Source organism: Gorilla gorilla, chromosome 6, assembly GCF_029281585.2.
Source record: "Gorilla gorilla gorilla isolate KB3781 chromosome 6, NHGRI_mGorGor1-v2.1_pri, whole genome shotgun sequence".
Lineage (NCBI taxonomy): Eukaryota > Metazoa > Chordata > Mammalia > Primates > Hominidae > Gorilla > Gorilla gorilla.
Window position 1 is genome coordinate 53,436,103 of NC_073230.2, and position 12,767 is coordinate 53,448,869.

Genomic DNA, 12,767 nt, shown 5'->3' on the forward strand with positions numbered 1-12,767 from the left:
GATCAAGCAGAATAAAAGATCAGTGAACTGGAAGACAAGTCACTGCAGTCACTGGAAATAATTCTGATAGAGGGGCAAAAGGAAAAAGGAATGGAAAAGACTGAAGAAAGCTTAAGAAAATTATGGGAAATCATTAGTGGACCAATATACACCTTATGGGAGTTACAGAAGAAGAGTGAGCAACAGAACCAGAAAGCTTGCACACACAACACATACACATTATATATATATTTTCATCATATATTACATATATGATGTAAAAATATATTATTAAATATGAATATGTATACACACAATGAAAATTTCCCAAATCTGGTTAAAGAAATGGACATCCAGCTACAAGAAACTGAGATGACACCAAATAAGATGAATACCCCAAAATTCACACCTAGATACATTTAACCAAATTCTCAAAAGCCAAGGACAAAGGGAGAATTTTGAAAACAGAAAGGAAAAAGTGACTTGTCACATACAACAGAACCAGCGTAGGATAATGGATTTTCCAGCAGAAACCTTGCAGGCCAGAAGGGAGTGGGATGATATGTTTAAAGTGCTGAAAGAAAATAACTGCTGAGCAAGAATACTATGCCTAGCAAAAGTCTCCTTAAAAACATGAAGGAATAAAGACCTTCCCAGACAATTAAAAGCTGAGGAAGTTCATGACTAAACCTGCCTTACAAGCAAGGCAAAAAGGAGTTCTTACATTGAAATGAAAGGATGCAAAACAACAACACAATAGCATAAGAAAATACGATACTTATTGGTAAAGTTTTATACATCAACACATACAAAATACTGTATTACTGTAATTGTAGTGCATAAATCACTTTTTATTCTAGCATAAAAGTTAAGAAAACAAAAGTATTAAAAGTAAATAACTGGAAAGTATGTTAAAATATATACTATATGAATAAATAGAAACTGTGACAACATAAAATAAATTATGAAGAAGTTAGAGTTTCTGTATGTAATTGAACTTAAGTTGTTATCAGCTCAAAATGGACAGTTATAGTTTTTATAATCACTGAGGTAACCACAAAGAAAAAAAATGGCTATAGAAACTACACAAAGGAGAAAGAAAAAGGAATCAAAGCACATCAAAGCAAAAACATTAACGTAACACAAATGAATGCAGAAAGAGAGGAAAACACAAATAAAGAACTCCGAGACTAATAGAATACATTTAACAAAGTTGCAATAGTAAGCCATTCCCTATCAATACTTAAAGTGTAGATGGGTTAAACTCCCCAGTGAAAACACATAGCATGGCTGAGTGGATAAAAACAAAACCAAAACCAAGCCTAACTATATGCTGTCTATTTAAGGATGTACATAAACTGACAGTGAAAGGATAGAAAGAGATAGCTCATACAAATGAGACCCCAAATAGAGCAAAGATGGCTGTGCTTGTATCAGAAAAAAGGGACTTTAAGTCAAAAACTGCCAGAAGAGACAAGAAGTCTTTATTATGATAAAAGGGTCAGCTCCTGGGAAGATAAAATAATTGTAAATATATATGCATTCAGCATAAAAGCACCTAAGTATATAAAACAAGCATTGACAGAACTGTAAAAAGAAATAGACCACAAAACAATAATAATAGGCGACTTCAGTAGTCTATTTTTGATAGCAGACAGCATCCAGACAAGATCAAAAAGAAAGCAGAGGATTTTAATAACACTATAGACTAAATAGACCTAACAGACATATAGGGGACATTACAAAACTCAAAAAGCAGAATATACATTCTTCTCAAGTGCACATGGATCTTTCTCCAGGAAAGGTCATACGTTAAGTCACAGAACAAGTCCTTACAATTTCAAGAATTATATCAGGTATCTTTTCTGATCACAGAGGGATGAAATTAGAAATTAATGGCAGAAAGAAAACTGAAAAATTCATAAATGTGTTGAAATTAAAAACACATTCTTGAACAATTATTGGGTCAAAGAAGAAATAAAAAAGGAAATTAGAAAATACCTCCAGGCTGGGCATGGTGGCTGACACCTGTAAGCCCAGCACTTTGGGAGGCCGGGGTGGGAGGTTTGCTTTAGGTCAGGATTTCAAGACTAGCCTAGACAACATAGTAAGACCTCATCTCTAAAAGAAAATTTTTAAGTTAGCCAGGCATGGTGGCATGCACCTGTAGTCTCAGCTACTCAGGAGGCTGAAGTGGGAGGATTGCTTGTGCCCAGGAGGTCGAGGCTGCAGTGAGCTATGAGCACACCACTCTACTCCAGCAGTCTGGGTGACAGAGAAAGACCCTATCTCAACAAAACAAAACAAACAAAAAAACCTGAAAATACCTTCAGACAAAGGAAAATGAAAACACAACATACCCAAACTTATGGGATGGAACAGAAGCAGTAATAAGAGGGAAGTTCATAGCAATAAGTGCTTACATTAAAAAAGAAAGAAGATCTCAAATTAACAATATTAACTTTGCACCTCAAGAAGCCACAAAAAAGAAGAACATATTAATCCCAAAGTTATTAGAATGAAGGAAATAACAGAGATGAGAGCAGAAATAAATGAAATAGAAAATAAAAAACAATGTTAAAAAATCTACAAAACCAAGAGTTGCTTTGTGAAACATTAAATAAGATTTTGACAAGTTCTTAGCTAGACCAATAAAAAAAGAGAAGACTCAAATAAAATTGTAAATGAAAGAAGAGATATTATAACTGAGGCCACAAAAATGAAAAAGGATCGTAAGAGACTACTGTGAACACCAACAAACTGTATAACCCAGGAAAATTTGATAAATGTCAAGAAACATACAACCAACCAAGACTAAGTCATTAAGAAGTAGAAAGTTTGAACAGACCTATATATAGTATGGAGATTGAATCAGTTATCAAAACCCAACAACGAAAAGTCCAGGCCCAGATGGTTTCACTGGTAAATTCTACCAAACATTTAAAGAATTAATGGCAGTCCTTCTCCAGGTCTCCAAAATTGAAGAGGAGGGAACACTTTGAAACTATGAAGCAAGCGTTGTCCTGATACTAAAGTCAAACAAGAACTCTACAAAAAAAGAAATTATGGGCAAATATCCCTGATAAATATAGATTCAGATTTCCTCAGCAAGATACTAGCAAATGCATCCAGGATCACATTAAATGCCTCATACACCATGATCAATTGAGATTTATCCCTGGAATGCAAGGATAGTTCAACATGCAAAAATCAATTAGTGTGATAACAACATGTTAAGAGAATACGGAATACGAATCATGTGATCATCTCAATAGATGCAGAAAAATATTTGACAAAATTTGACACCCTTCCATGATAAAAATTCTCAACAAATTAGGATGAAAAATCCCCTCAACAAAATAAAGGCTATGTATATGACAAGCCCACAGCTATGATCATATTCAGTGATGAAAAACAAAAAGCTTTCCCTCTAAAATCAGGAACAAGACAATGATATCCACCCTCACCACTTCTATTCAACATAGTACTGGAAGTCCTGCCCAGAGCAATTAGAGAAGAAAGAACAGCAACAAAAAAAGGCATCCTAAATGGAAAGGGGAAAACTAGGAAGCAGAAGGAAAACAGGCAACCCACAGGAGGGGCAAGTGAGAGTCTTCCTGCAGCCCACTTTCCCACTGGAGATCCAGGTGATGGTAGGGCACCTTGATCCTCCCAAGTTTTGAATCCATCTGAGAAAGCAGCTGGGAGGCTGTAAGCAGGAACTGCTCCAGGGAGGGAACTTGCCCTGGATCCCACACTGATTCTGCAACCTATGTGGCTACAGCAAGATGCCATTTTTTAAATCCTAGCTTTTAGCAGAGTGTGCATTGTTTTGGGATCCAGCAGTGCCAGTCCTAGGCATTCAGGAAACTTGGGCTATTTGCTTGTGGAACTGGAGCAAAGCAGGGGTGGGCTCCTGCAGCTGTAACTGAGAAGCAATCATGGTGTGGTCTGCAGCCACTGGCACTGGGAAGCAGGCACCACTCCTGGGGCTTAAGCAGGATGTGAATTGCTACGGAGTCTCGGTCTTGAGTTGGGTGGGGGCTCGTATGGCCTGGGGCCGAGTTGCAGGCTAGGCATGGACTGCCTAGGTCTGAAGGGTCAGCTGTGATAGGTGGGACTGGGATGAGAGAGGGATGTGTTTACCCCATCTGCTGGCCAAGGCTGTGACTGCTGGGGCTGACCCCACTTTCCCCTTGGCAGGACCAAACTCTTAGAATTTGATAAATGAATTCAATCAAGTTGGAGAATAGGAAATCAATGTACGAAAATCAGTAGCATTCCCATACACTAATAATGTACTAGCTGAAAAAGAAGTCTAGAAAGCAATGCCAATTACAATAGCTACAAAAAATAAATTTAACCAAGGATGTAAAAGATTTCTACAATAAAAAGTATAAAACAATGATGAAAGATATTGAAGAGGACACATAAAAATGGAAAGACATTTCACATTCATGGATTGGAAGAATATTATTAAAATGACTGTAATACCCAAAGTGATCTACAGATTCAGTGCAATCTCTATCAAAGTATCAGTGATGTTCTTCACAAAAATAGAAAAAAAATTCCAAAATTCATGTGTTACTACAGAAGACCCTGAATAGCCAAAGCAATCTTGAGCAAAAAGAAGAAAGCTGGAGGCATTACATTACCTGGCTTCAAGATATACTACCAAGCTATATTAACTAAAACAGCATGGTACTGGCATAAAAACAGACATATAGACCAACAGAACAGAATAGAGAACCCAGAAGTAAATCCATGTAATTTTAGCCAACTGATTTTTGACAAAGGTGCCAAGAACATACATTGGGGAAAAGACAATCTCTTCAGTAAATGGTGCTGGGAAAACTGGATATGCATATGCAGAAAATGAAACTAGATCCCTATCTCTTACCATACACAAAAATAAACTCAAAATGGATCAGACATAAATGTAAGACCCAGACTATGAAATTTCTGGAAGGAAACATAGTGGAAATACTTCTGGATATTGGTCTGGGCAGATGTTTTATGGCTTAGACCTCAAAAGCACAGGCAATAAGATAAAAACTAGAGAAATGGGATTATATCAAACTGAAAAGTTTCTGCACAACAAAGGAAACAATCAACAGAGTGAATAGACAACAGAAGGATAGGATAAAACATTTGTAAACTATTCATTTGACAAGGGATTAATATCCAGAATATACAAGGAACTCAATAGCAAGAAAACAAATAATCTGATTTTAAAATGGGCAAAGCATCTGAATAGGCATTTCTCAAAAGAAGACATCCAAATGGCCAACAAGTATATGATAAAATGGTCAGCATCACTAATCATCATGGAAATACAAATCCAAACCACAATGAGAATCATCTCACTCCAGTTAGATTGGCTATTATCAAAAAGACAAAAAAGCAAATACTGATGCAGATGGAGAAAAAAGAGATCTCTTGTACCAGTTGGTGGGAATGGAAATTAGTACAGCCATTATGGAAAATAGAGTGGAAGTTTCTCAAAAAGCTAAAAATAGAACTATCATATGATCCAGCAATCCCAGTACTGGGTATATATCCAAAGGGAAATAAACCAGTATGTCAAAGAGATATGTGCTCTCCCTGTTTATTGCAGCACTATTCACAGTAACCTAGATGTGGAATCATCCTAAGTGTCCAACAGCAGATGAATGGATAGAGAGAATGTGGTGTATTTACAGGATGGAATACTATTCAGGCATTAAAAAATGAAATTCTGTCATTTGTGTCAACATGGGTGTTCCCAGGGGATGTTATATTAAGTGAAATAAGCCAGTCATTGAAAGATAAATACTGCATAGTCTCACTTTTATATGGAAGCTAAAATAGTTGATCTCTTAGACGTAGGCAGTGGAATAGTGGTTACTAGAGGCTGGGAAGAGTAGGAGGAAGGAAGCCACAGGGAGAGATTGGTTAATGAGTACAAAATTACAGGTAGATAGGAGAAATAAGTTCTATTGTTCTATAACATGTAGGGTGACTATTGCACTTTTCAAGTATGTAGAAGAGACGATATTTGAATGTCACCAACACAAAGAAATAATAAAAATTGGAGGTGTTGGATATCCTAATCACCCTGATTTGATAACTGCATGTTGTATACATATATTGAAGTGTCACACCATAACCCATAAGTATGTACAATTATGTGTCAGTTAATATATATATATGTGCTTATATACAAATATTTATACAACATACACACACACATATAAGTAACAAAAAAGAAGGAAATCTTGCCATTTTCAACAATATGTATGGAGCTGGAGGACATTACTGTAACCTAAGTAAGACAGAAATATCTGCATGATCTCGTTTGTATGTGGAAGTAAAATAGTCAAATTCATAGGAGCAAAGTAGAATGGTGGTTGCTAGGGAAAGGAGGCGGAGGAAAATGGGGTGATGTTGATAAAAGAATACAAAATTTTAGTTAGGCAGCATGAATAAGTTCTGGAGATCTAACATGCAGCATGGTCACAATATTTAACCATACTGTATTGTATGTTTGAAATTTGCTCACATACACGTAGCTATGCAGAGGTAATGGCTATTTTAATTACCTTGATTGTGTCAATTATTTCAACCTATGTAGGTTTATCAAAACATCAAATTGTACACCACATATACACATGAGTAAACACAATTTTTATGTCAATGGTATCTCAATAAAGGTGTTAAAAGAAAATGTGTTATGCACATAAAATGAAATGCTGTTAAGCCTTAAAAAAGGAAATTCTTCAATATGTGACAAAATAGATGAAACTTGAGGACATTATACAAGTGAAATAAGCCAGTTACATAAAGACTAAAATACTGCAATATTCCACTTATATGAGGTATTTAAAATAGTCGAAATCATAGAATTAAAGAGTGTCATTGTGGTTATAGGGTCTTGGGGGAGGAAGAAATGGGGAATTACCAGTCAATGGCCATGAAGCTGTAGATATCTGCTGTACAATATTTTACCTATAGTCAACAATAATGTATAGTACACTTTAAAAAGAATTAGTGAACTTGATAGCTCGATTATCCAGTGTGAAGAACAGAATGAAAAAAGGATGAAGAAAATGAAGAGAGTGTCAGGGACTTAAGGGACACCATCAAACGTATCAGTACACACATATTGAGAGTCCCACAGGAGAGGAGAAAGAAAAAGGGGCAGAAAGAATATCTGAAGAAATAATGGCCATAAATGTCCCAAAGTTTTTGGAAAACGTTAACCTACACATCCGAGAAGCTGAATGCACTCCAAGGTGGGTAAATTCAAAAAGACCCACACTGAGACATGTCATTATCAAACTGTCAAAAACTAAAGATATGAGAACAATTTTGAAAGCAGCAAGAGAAAAACGACTTATCATCTACAAGGGATCTTCAACAAGGTTATCAGCTGATTTTTCATCAGAAACCAGGGAGGCCAGAAGGCAGTGGAATGGCATGTTCAAAGGTTGAAATAAAAATATAATTCTGTATCCGGCAAAAATCACAAGAGCAGCACCTGCTGTTACCACCATGCAGAATCTTCTTCTCCCAGTGTCTGTGTGCCCCTTTCCCCCTCTACCCTTCTTCAGGACCCCCGTGACCAATCCTAGTTGACAGTACACACAGCTCCATATCTGACTTCCCTGCTTTTCCATAGTTACATGTGTCACCTTTGATGTTCTCTGCATGTTTGCCCCTTCCCTGAATAGAATGGAGTCTTTCTGAGGGCAGTGAGGTTTGTTCAAATCCTTTTTTTTTGAGACGGGGTTCCACTGTGTCTCCCAGGCTGGAGTGCAGTGGCATGCTTCGGCTCACTGCAACCTCCACCTCCCAGGCTCAAGTGATCCTCCTACCTCAGCCTCCCAAGTAGCTGGGACTACAGGTGCACACCAACACACCTGGCTAATTTATGTATTTTTTGTAGAGATAGGGTTTTGCCATGTTGCTCAGGCTGGTCTCGAACTCGTGGACTCAGGTGATCCACCTGCCTTGGCCTCCCGAAGTGCTGGGATTACAGGCATGAGCCACCATGCCCTGCCATGAATCTTTTATTCACTGCTAAATCCCAAGCACCTAGAGCAATGCCAGCACATATAGCCCTCAATAAATATTTGTTGAATAAGCAAGTGAATAAATGAATTAGAATACTTAAAAATTATTAAAAATAATTGTGAACAATCACTGAGCTCTTACTAGGGGCAAGGTATGACCTGGACTCTAGTCTTATTCCCATTTTACATGGCAGACATGCGGAACGGTTGGATAAGTTGCTGTCAATAGTGGAGCTGGATAGTTCCCTTGGAGTCCAAATTCTGAACCCTGCTTCCCTCCTGTCCCTGCCTGCTGGCCCATCTTTGGCGATACGCTGTGTTGTGAACAAAATAGGTCATTTTCCTTTACTTTGCGTTTATTTCCTATAGTGGTGCTGGGGGCGTTCTGGGTTCAGGAAGCCTCAAAGTTAGAGAAAAAGCCAAGAACACTTTGAACAAATGTTAATAAATGATTGGGACCCTGTGGAGGGATATCTTAAAGCTACAACATTTTTACAGACAAAAATATATAATTAATTTTTTTCTAATATTTTCAAAGAGCATGTTTTAATATTGCAAGAAGAGAAAACAATAGGAAACATCTTTTTAAAGTCTTATTATCTCCAGAAAACATGAAAGTTCTGCCCTGTGGGTAGACACTGTGTTGTTTAGGGCTGCCCCCAGTGCTGTGATAAGTAGACACTCAGTACGTAGAGGCTTTGATGCAAGACAGTGTGTTTCCTGCTCTCATTGCAGACTGAGGGGGCGGCCCCTTTGCCCAGGAATTTGGGGACTCCCTCCCTTTTCATTGTGAAGCATTGACACCACACTCAGGGCCTGGGAGTTTCTTGCATTCAGCTGGCAGAAGGGGAAAATTAGGGTGTGGAGGGGCCCACATGCTGAAAAGCACATCACTTCTGCTTGGTGCCGCTGGCCACATCCCAGTCACGTAACCTCCCCAGGAAGGGGAGGCAGGTCTAGTGGAGGGCAGATGGGCTTTCCCTATGTGGTGTGAGGGGTCAGCATGGGGGATGGCGAGCTCTGAATGGCCTCAGCATTTACTCCTCCAGTGGCCAAGCCTCGGCGTTCTGTGGCTTTTCTGAGCCTCAGTCTTCTCACCTGTATGATGGGAACCAGGAAGCCTTCATTTCTAGTCTGCATTGAGGAATAAATGGGGTGATTGATTCTACAGTGATTTGGAGATGTAAACATCTGTACATCTCTAGGGATTATTTCCTGAGTGACTGGGAGAAGGGCAGCCTGGCACCCCTTTCTCTTGCAGCATCCTGTTTGCTGACATCGTGGGTTTCACGGGCTTGGCATCCCAGTGCACAGCCCAGGAGCTGGTGAAACTCCTCAATGAGCTCTTCGGCAAGTTCGATGAATTAGCCACGGTAAGTGCAGCGTTTTTCTTTGTTCGAATTAAATTAGAATTGCTTCTGGAGTGACGATAAGCCAGGTGGATTCCCTGTATTTGGACCATGAACTAGACTGATTGCTAAGCATTTCTTCCAGCAAGGTTATAAATCACCTGTTGTTTTTAGCCTCACTGTTCATTGATTCCTTTCCTTGAACCGAAGCCTTGCATTTACCAGATAAGAAAATGCTTGCACAAGCATGGCCAGCATGCTGTCGAATCGGGGCTTCCATGCAGAACGCTTTGTTGTGCAGGCCATACGTAGGTACGGGTCTGTCCTGTGCACCATCCTGCTGCCATTGTGTCCCACTGTAGACAGAGCTGGTGTTGCAATCCCTCGTTCTGGGCCCTACTGGAGCAGGCCTGATTCTGGGTCTGCCACCCTCCTGGGATTGAAACTTGTCAGCTGGGGGCCCAGTTGCTGACGCCTCCTGATGCCTAGTGTAGGCAGTGGCCACCCTTGCCCTCAGCAGACTGCGTGCTGGGGTTTTGAAAGACCTTCCTTGGACCAGTCACATCTGGTAGCCAAGTTCTGCTGAACGTCGGGCCAAGGCCGTACCAACAGCCTTGGCTTGTAATGCGCATGTTAGGAAGCAAAGATGAGCAAGCTAGCCAAACCTCCTTGTACAGAGGTTTGCCCTCCTGGGACTTAGTCACATTGGCCACAAGGCTCCTGAGGGGCTGCCACTGTCCCCCTTTCTCCCCCACAGAATGTGCTGTGTTTAGAGATAGGACATGTCGGGCTGGGATCTGAGCTGCAGAAGCCAACAGACGTTGCAGGCCCAGGGAGAGCACATCTATTGCATGGCATCGATATCCTACCCCTCGTTTTCCTCTGCTGCCCATGGATACATTGTATTACTCATCAGCCATCAGATTGAAAGCTAGAATGTGCCCTATTTTCACGTGATGGAACTTCCCCTCTTGCCATTCACCTGGCACATCCTCCCTGAGATTTTCACGCCCAGACTGTGTAGGAAGGGTGGGCTTCTGCAGACGACTGACCATGGGCACAGGAAGTCTCCTCTTTCGAAGAGGGAAGGGGAGGAAGGAGTCTGGTGTCAGGAGAGCCCAGGATGTGATGCTTTTCAGGGCCACTGACCCACCTGAGTTTCCTTGGATCCCAGACACCTAGCATCCCTGCCCTGTGAGGGTGTGGGAGGAGCACAGTGAGATGGAGTCAAGTTCAAGTTCACCTCTTGTCTAGCCTCACTCCAGGTGGTCAGGGAGGGGCGCTGAGATCAGTGTGAGAGGAAGGGGCAGTGAGCTCTGTTCAGCAAGGCAGCACCTTTTCAGAGAAGGTGACAGTGAAGAGTCTTGAGGGAAAATGTGGATGCTCCCTTAATGAAGGAGGGGAGAAGAGGGCACCCTGATTGGGGGCTGGCTTGTGCAGAGTCCTGAGGGGCATTCTGAGCACAGGGCAGGGCTGGGCAGGACAGAGCCAGGCGGTAGTCACACGAGCTGAGGCCGGTGAGACTTGCCATGCCTGGCAGCAGTTAGGGGGACCCACTGGAGGTGGGAGAAAACTTGGGAGCCTGTTGCAGACACCTGGTTAGGGAGAGAGGTTAAGGTAGGAGGGGCAGGGGGAAGGAGGGTGGGCATGGGGGATTTTGGACACTACTCCCTTTGGAAGATCCCTGTGGGGAAGAAAAGGTCTTGAGATCCAGTTGTAAAGTCACTGTTTACTTTTCCAATAAACAGTGGACAAAATCAGCACCTTTTACTTTTCCAGTAAATAGTGGAAAAGTAAACTGACTTTACAACTGGATCTCAAGACCTTTTTTTCCCCACAGGAATTTTTGTGGGCAGTCACACCCCGTTGATAGCCTGGGCCAAAGTTCCACAGCAGCCTGTTTGGGAATGCCCACTTCATCTTTCTGCTGGGCACTGGAGCTTCTGGTCTGCAATGCCCTTGCAGTCTTGTCTGGGCTGTCCACTAGGCTTGTCCCCTGGACTGTGCAGCCAGTATTGTGTCCTGGGCCTGCTCCTTGCTTCCCACCCCTTCAGCAGGAAGCTGGTCATCTTGGGAACTTTTTTCTGGAGGGTCCTGCTTGGCCCCACCTGGGCCTTTTCTCTCTCACCGTGCTTGGAGCTGATGCTGGGCCCTCCACTCCTAGCATCTGATTGTCTTCCTGGCAGTCCTGAGATGAGCACCTTTGTCCGTGAGGGGACAGGACCCACGTTGGGTCAGCCCAGGCCCTTTGCAGTCCTGCTGTAGACTCCCTGCGGCTCTAGTTCTCTTATGAGGCACCTTATTTCAGTCCAGTTGCTTTGCAGTTTCTTCCTTTGATAAAGAAGTGCTGGCTCCTAGGAGAGGCTGAAGGTGTCACGGAGAGCTGCCTGCTGCTCATGGTGCTGGGCTGTCACCCTGGTCCCAGGCCTTGGCATCTGCTGTTCCTTTCTATCTGTGCCACTGTCCAGGGTGTATGGGCAGGGGCTCTGGGCCTGTTTCGAGGCATCGTCACATGCTCTGTCATCTCATGTTTCCATGTTCCAAGTGGCTCCTTGAAACCTACTTGGCTCTTTTGCCAGGACACTGATTCATGCCTGGGATGCTGGCTTACATTCTTTTATCAAGAAGAATGCACACACGCATCAGAGAGTGGGTGACGTACGTGGTGGAGATGCCTGATGGGTCAAGTGGAGTGAGAGATGTGTTGAGATGTGTGTGCCTGTACATATGTGTGTGAGTGTGCACATATGTGAGCATGCATGTGCACACGTGTGTACACATGAATGTGTGAACATGGGTGTGCATGTGTGGGAATGTACATGAGTGAGCCTGTGTGCCTGCAAATGCATATGTGTGTTATGTGTGTAGGTGTGTTACATGTGTGAGTGCTTACATGAACTCACGTGTGTACATGTGTGTAGGTGAGCATGCATGTGGTATATATATGAGTATGTACATGTGTGTGTACCTGTGTGAGTGTGCATCTGTACATGCATGTATGTGTCTGTGTGTCCCCTGTGGGTCACCACCTTTGGTTGGGAACATTCTCTTGGAGACCTTTGGCAGCACAGAACATAGTCACCTCATGAGAAATGGGGACTGAGCTGACATGATTTTGTGTCAGGGGAGTCTGTCCTCTTGACTTCCCATGTGTGCACGGATGTGTGCATTGCAGACACCTGCTGAAGCACAAAGCCCTGCACTCTGCTATTTGCTTCTCCCAGTGACCATGCTGGATTGTGGTGTTACCCCATGTCCAAGAGAAGGAGATTGAGGGTCAGGGAGAACCAGCTACTTCCTAGAGGCTTGGTGGCTCTGGACCTACCAGCCCCTAATGCGAGGCTCTCTGCCTGGGGTTAGCTGACGAGGTCTGTGAAGGGCAGAT

General features: G+C 42.1%; 1 protein-coding gene across 2 annotated transcripts in view; it reads left to right on the forward strand.

Annotated features, from left to right (window-relative positions):
• The window catches only part of ADCY1 (adenylate cyclase 1), a 147,407-nt gene that overhangs the window by 39,051 nt on the left and 95,589 nt on the right, over positions 1-12,767 (forward strand). For both annotated transcript variants that reach the window (XM_055347810.1, XM_055347811.2), the window contains exon 4: positions 9,295-9,406. In XM_055347810.1, the coding sequence (XP_055203785.1) occupies positions 9,295-9,406 (112 nt within the window). The remainder of the gene's footprint in view (positions 1-9,294; positions 9,407-12,767) is intronic.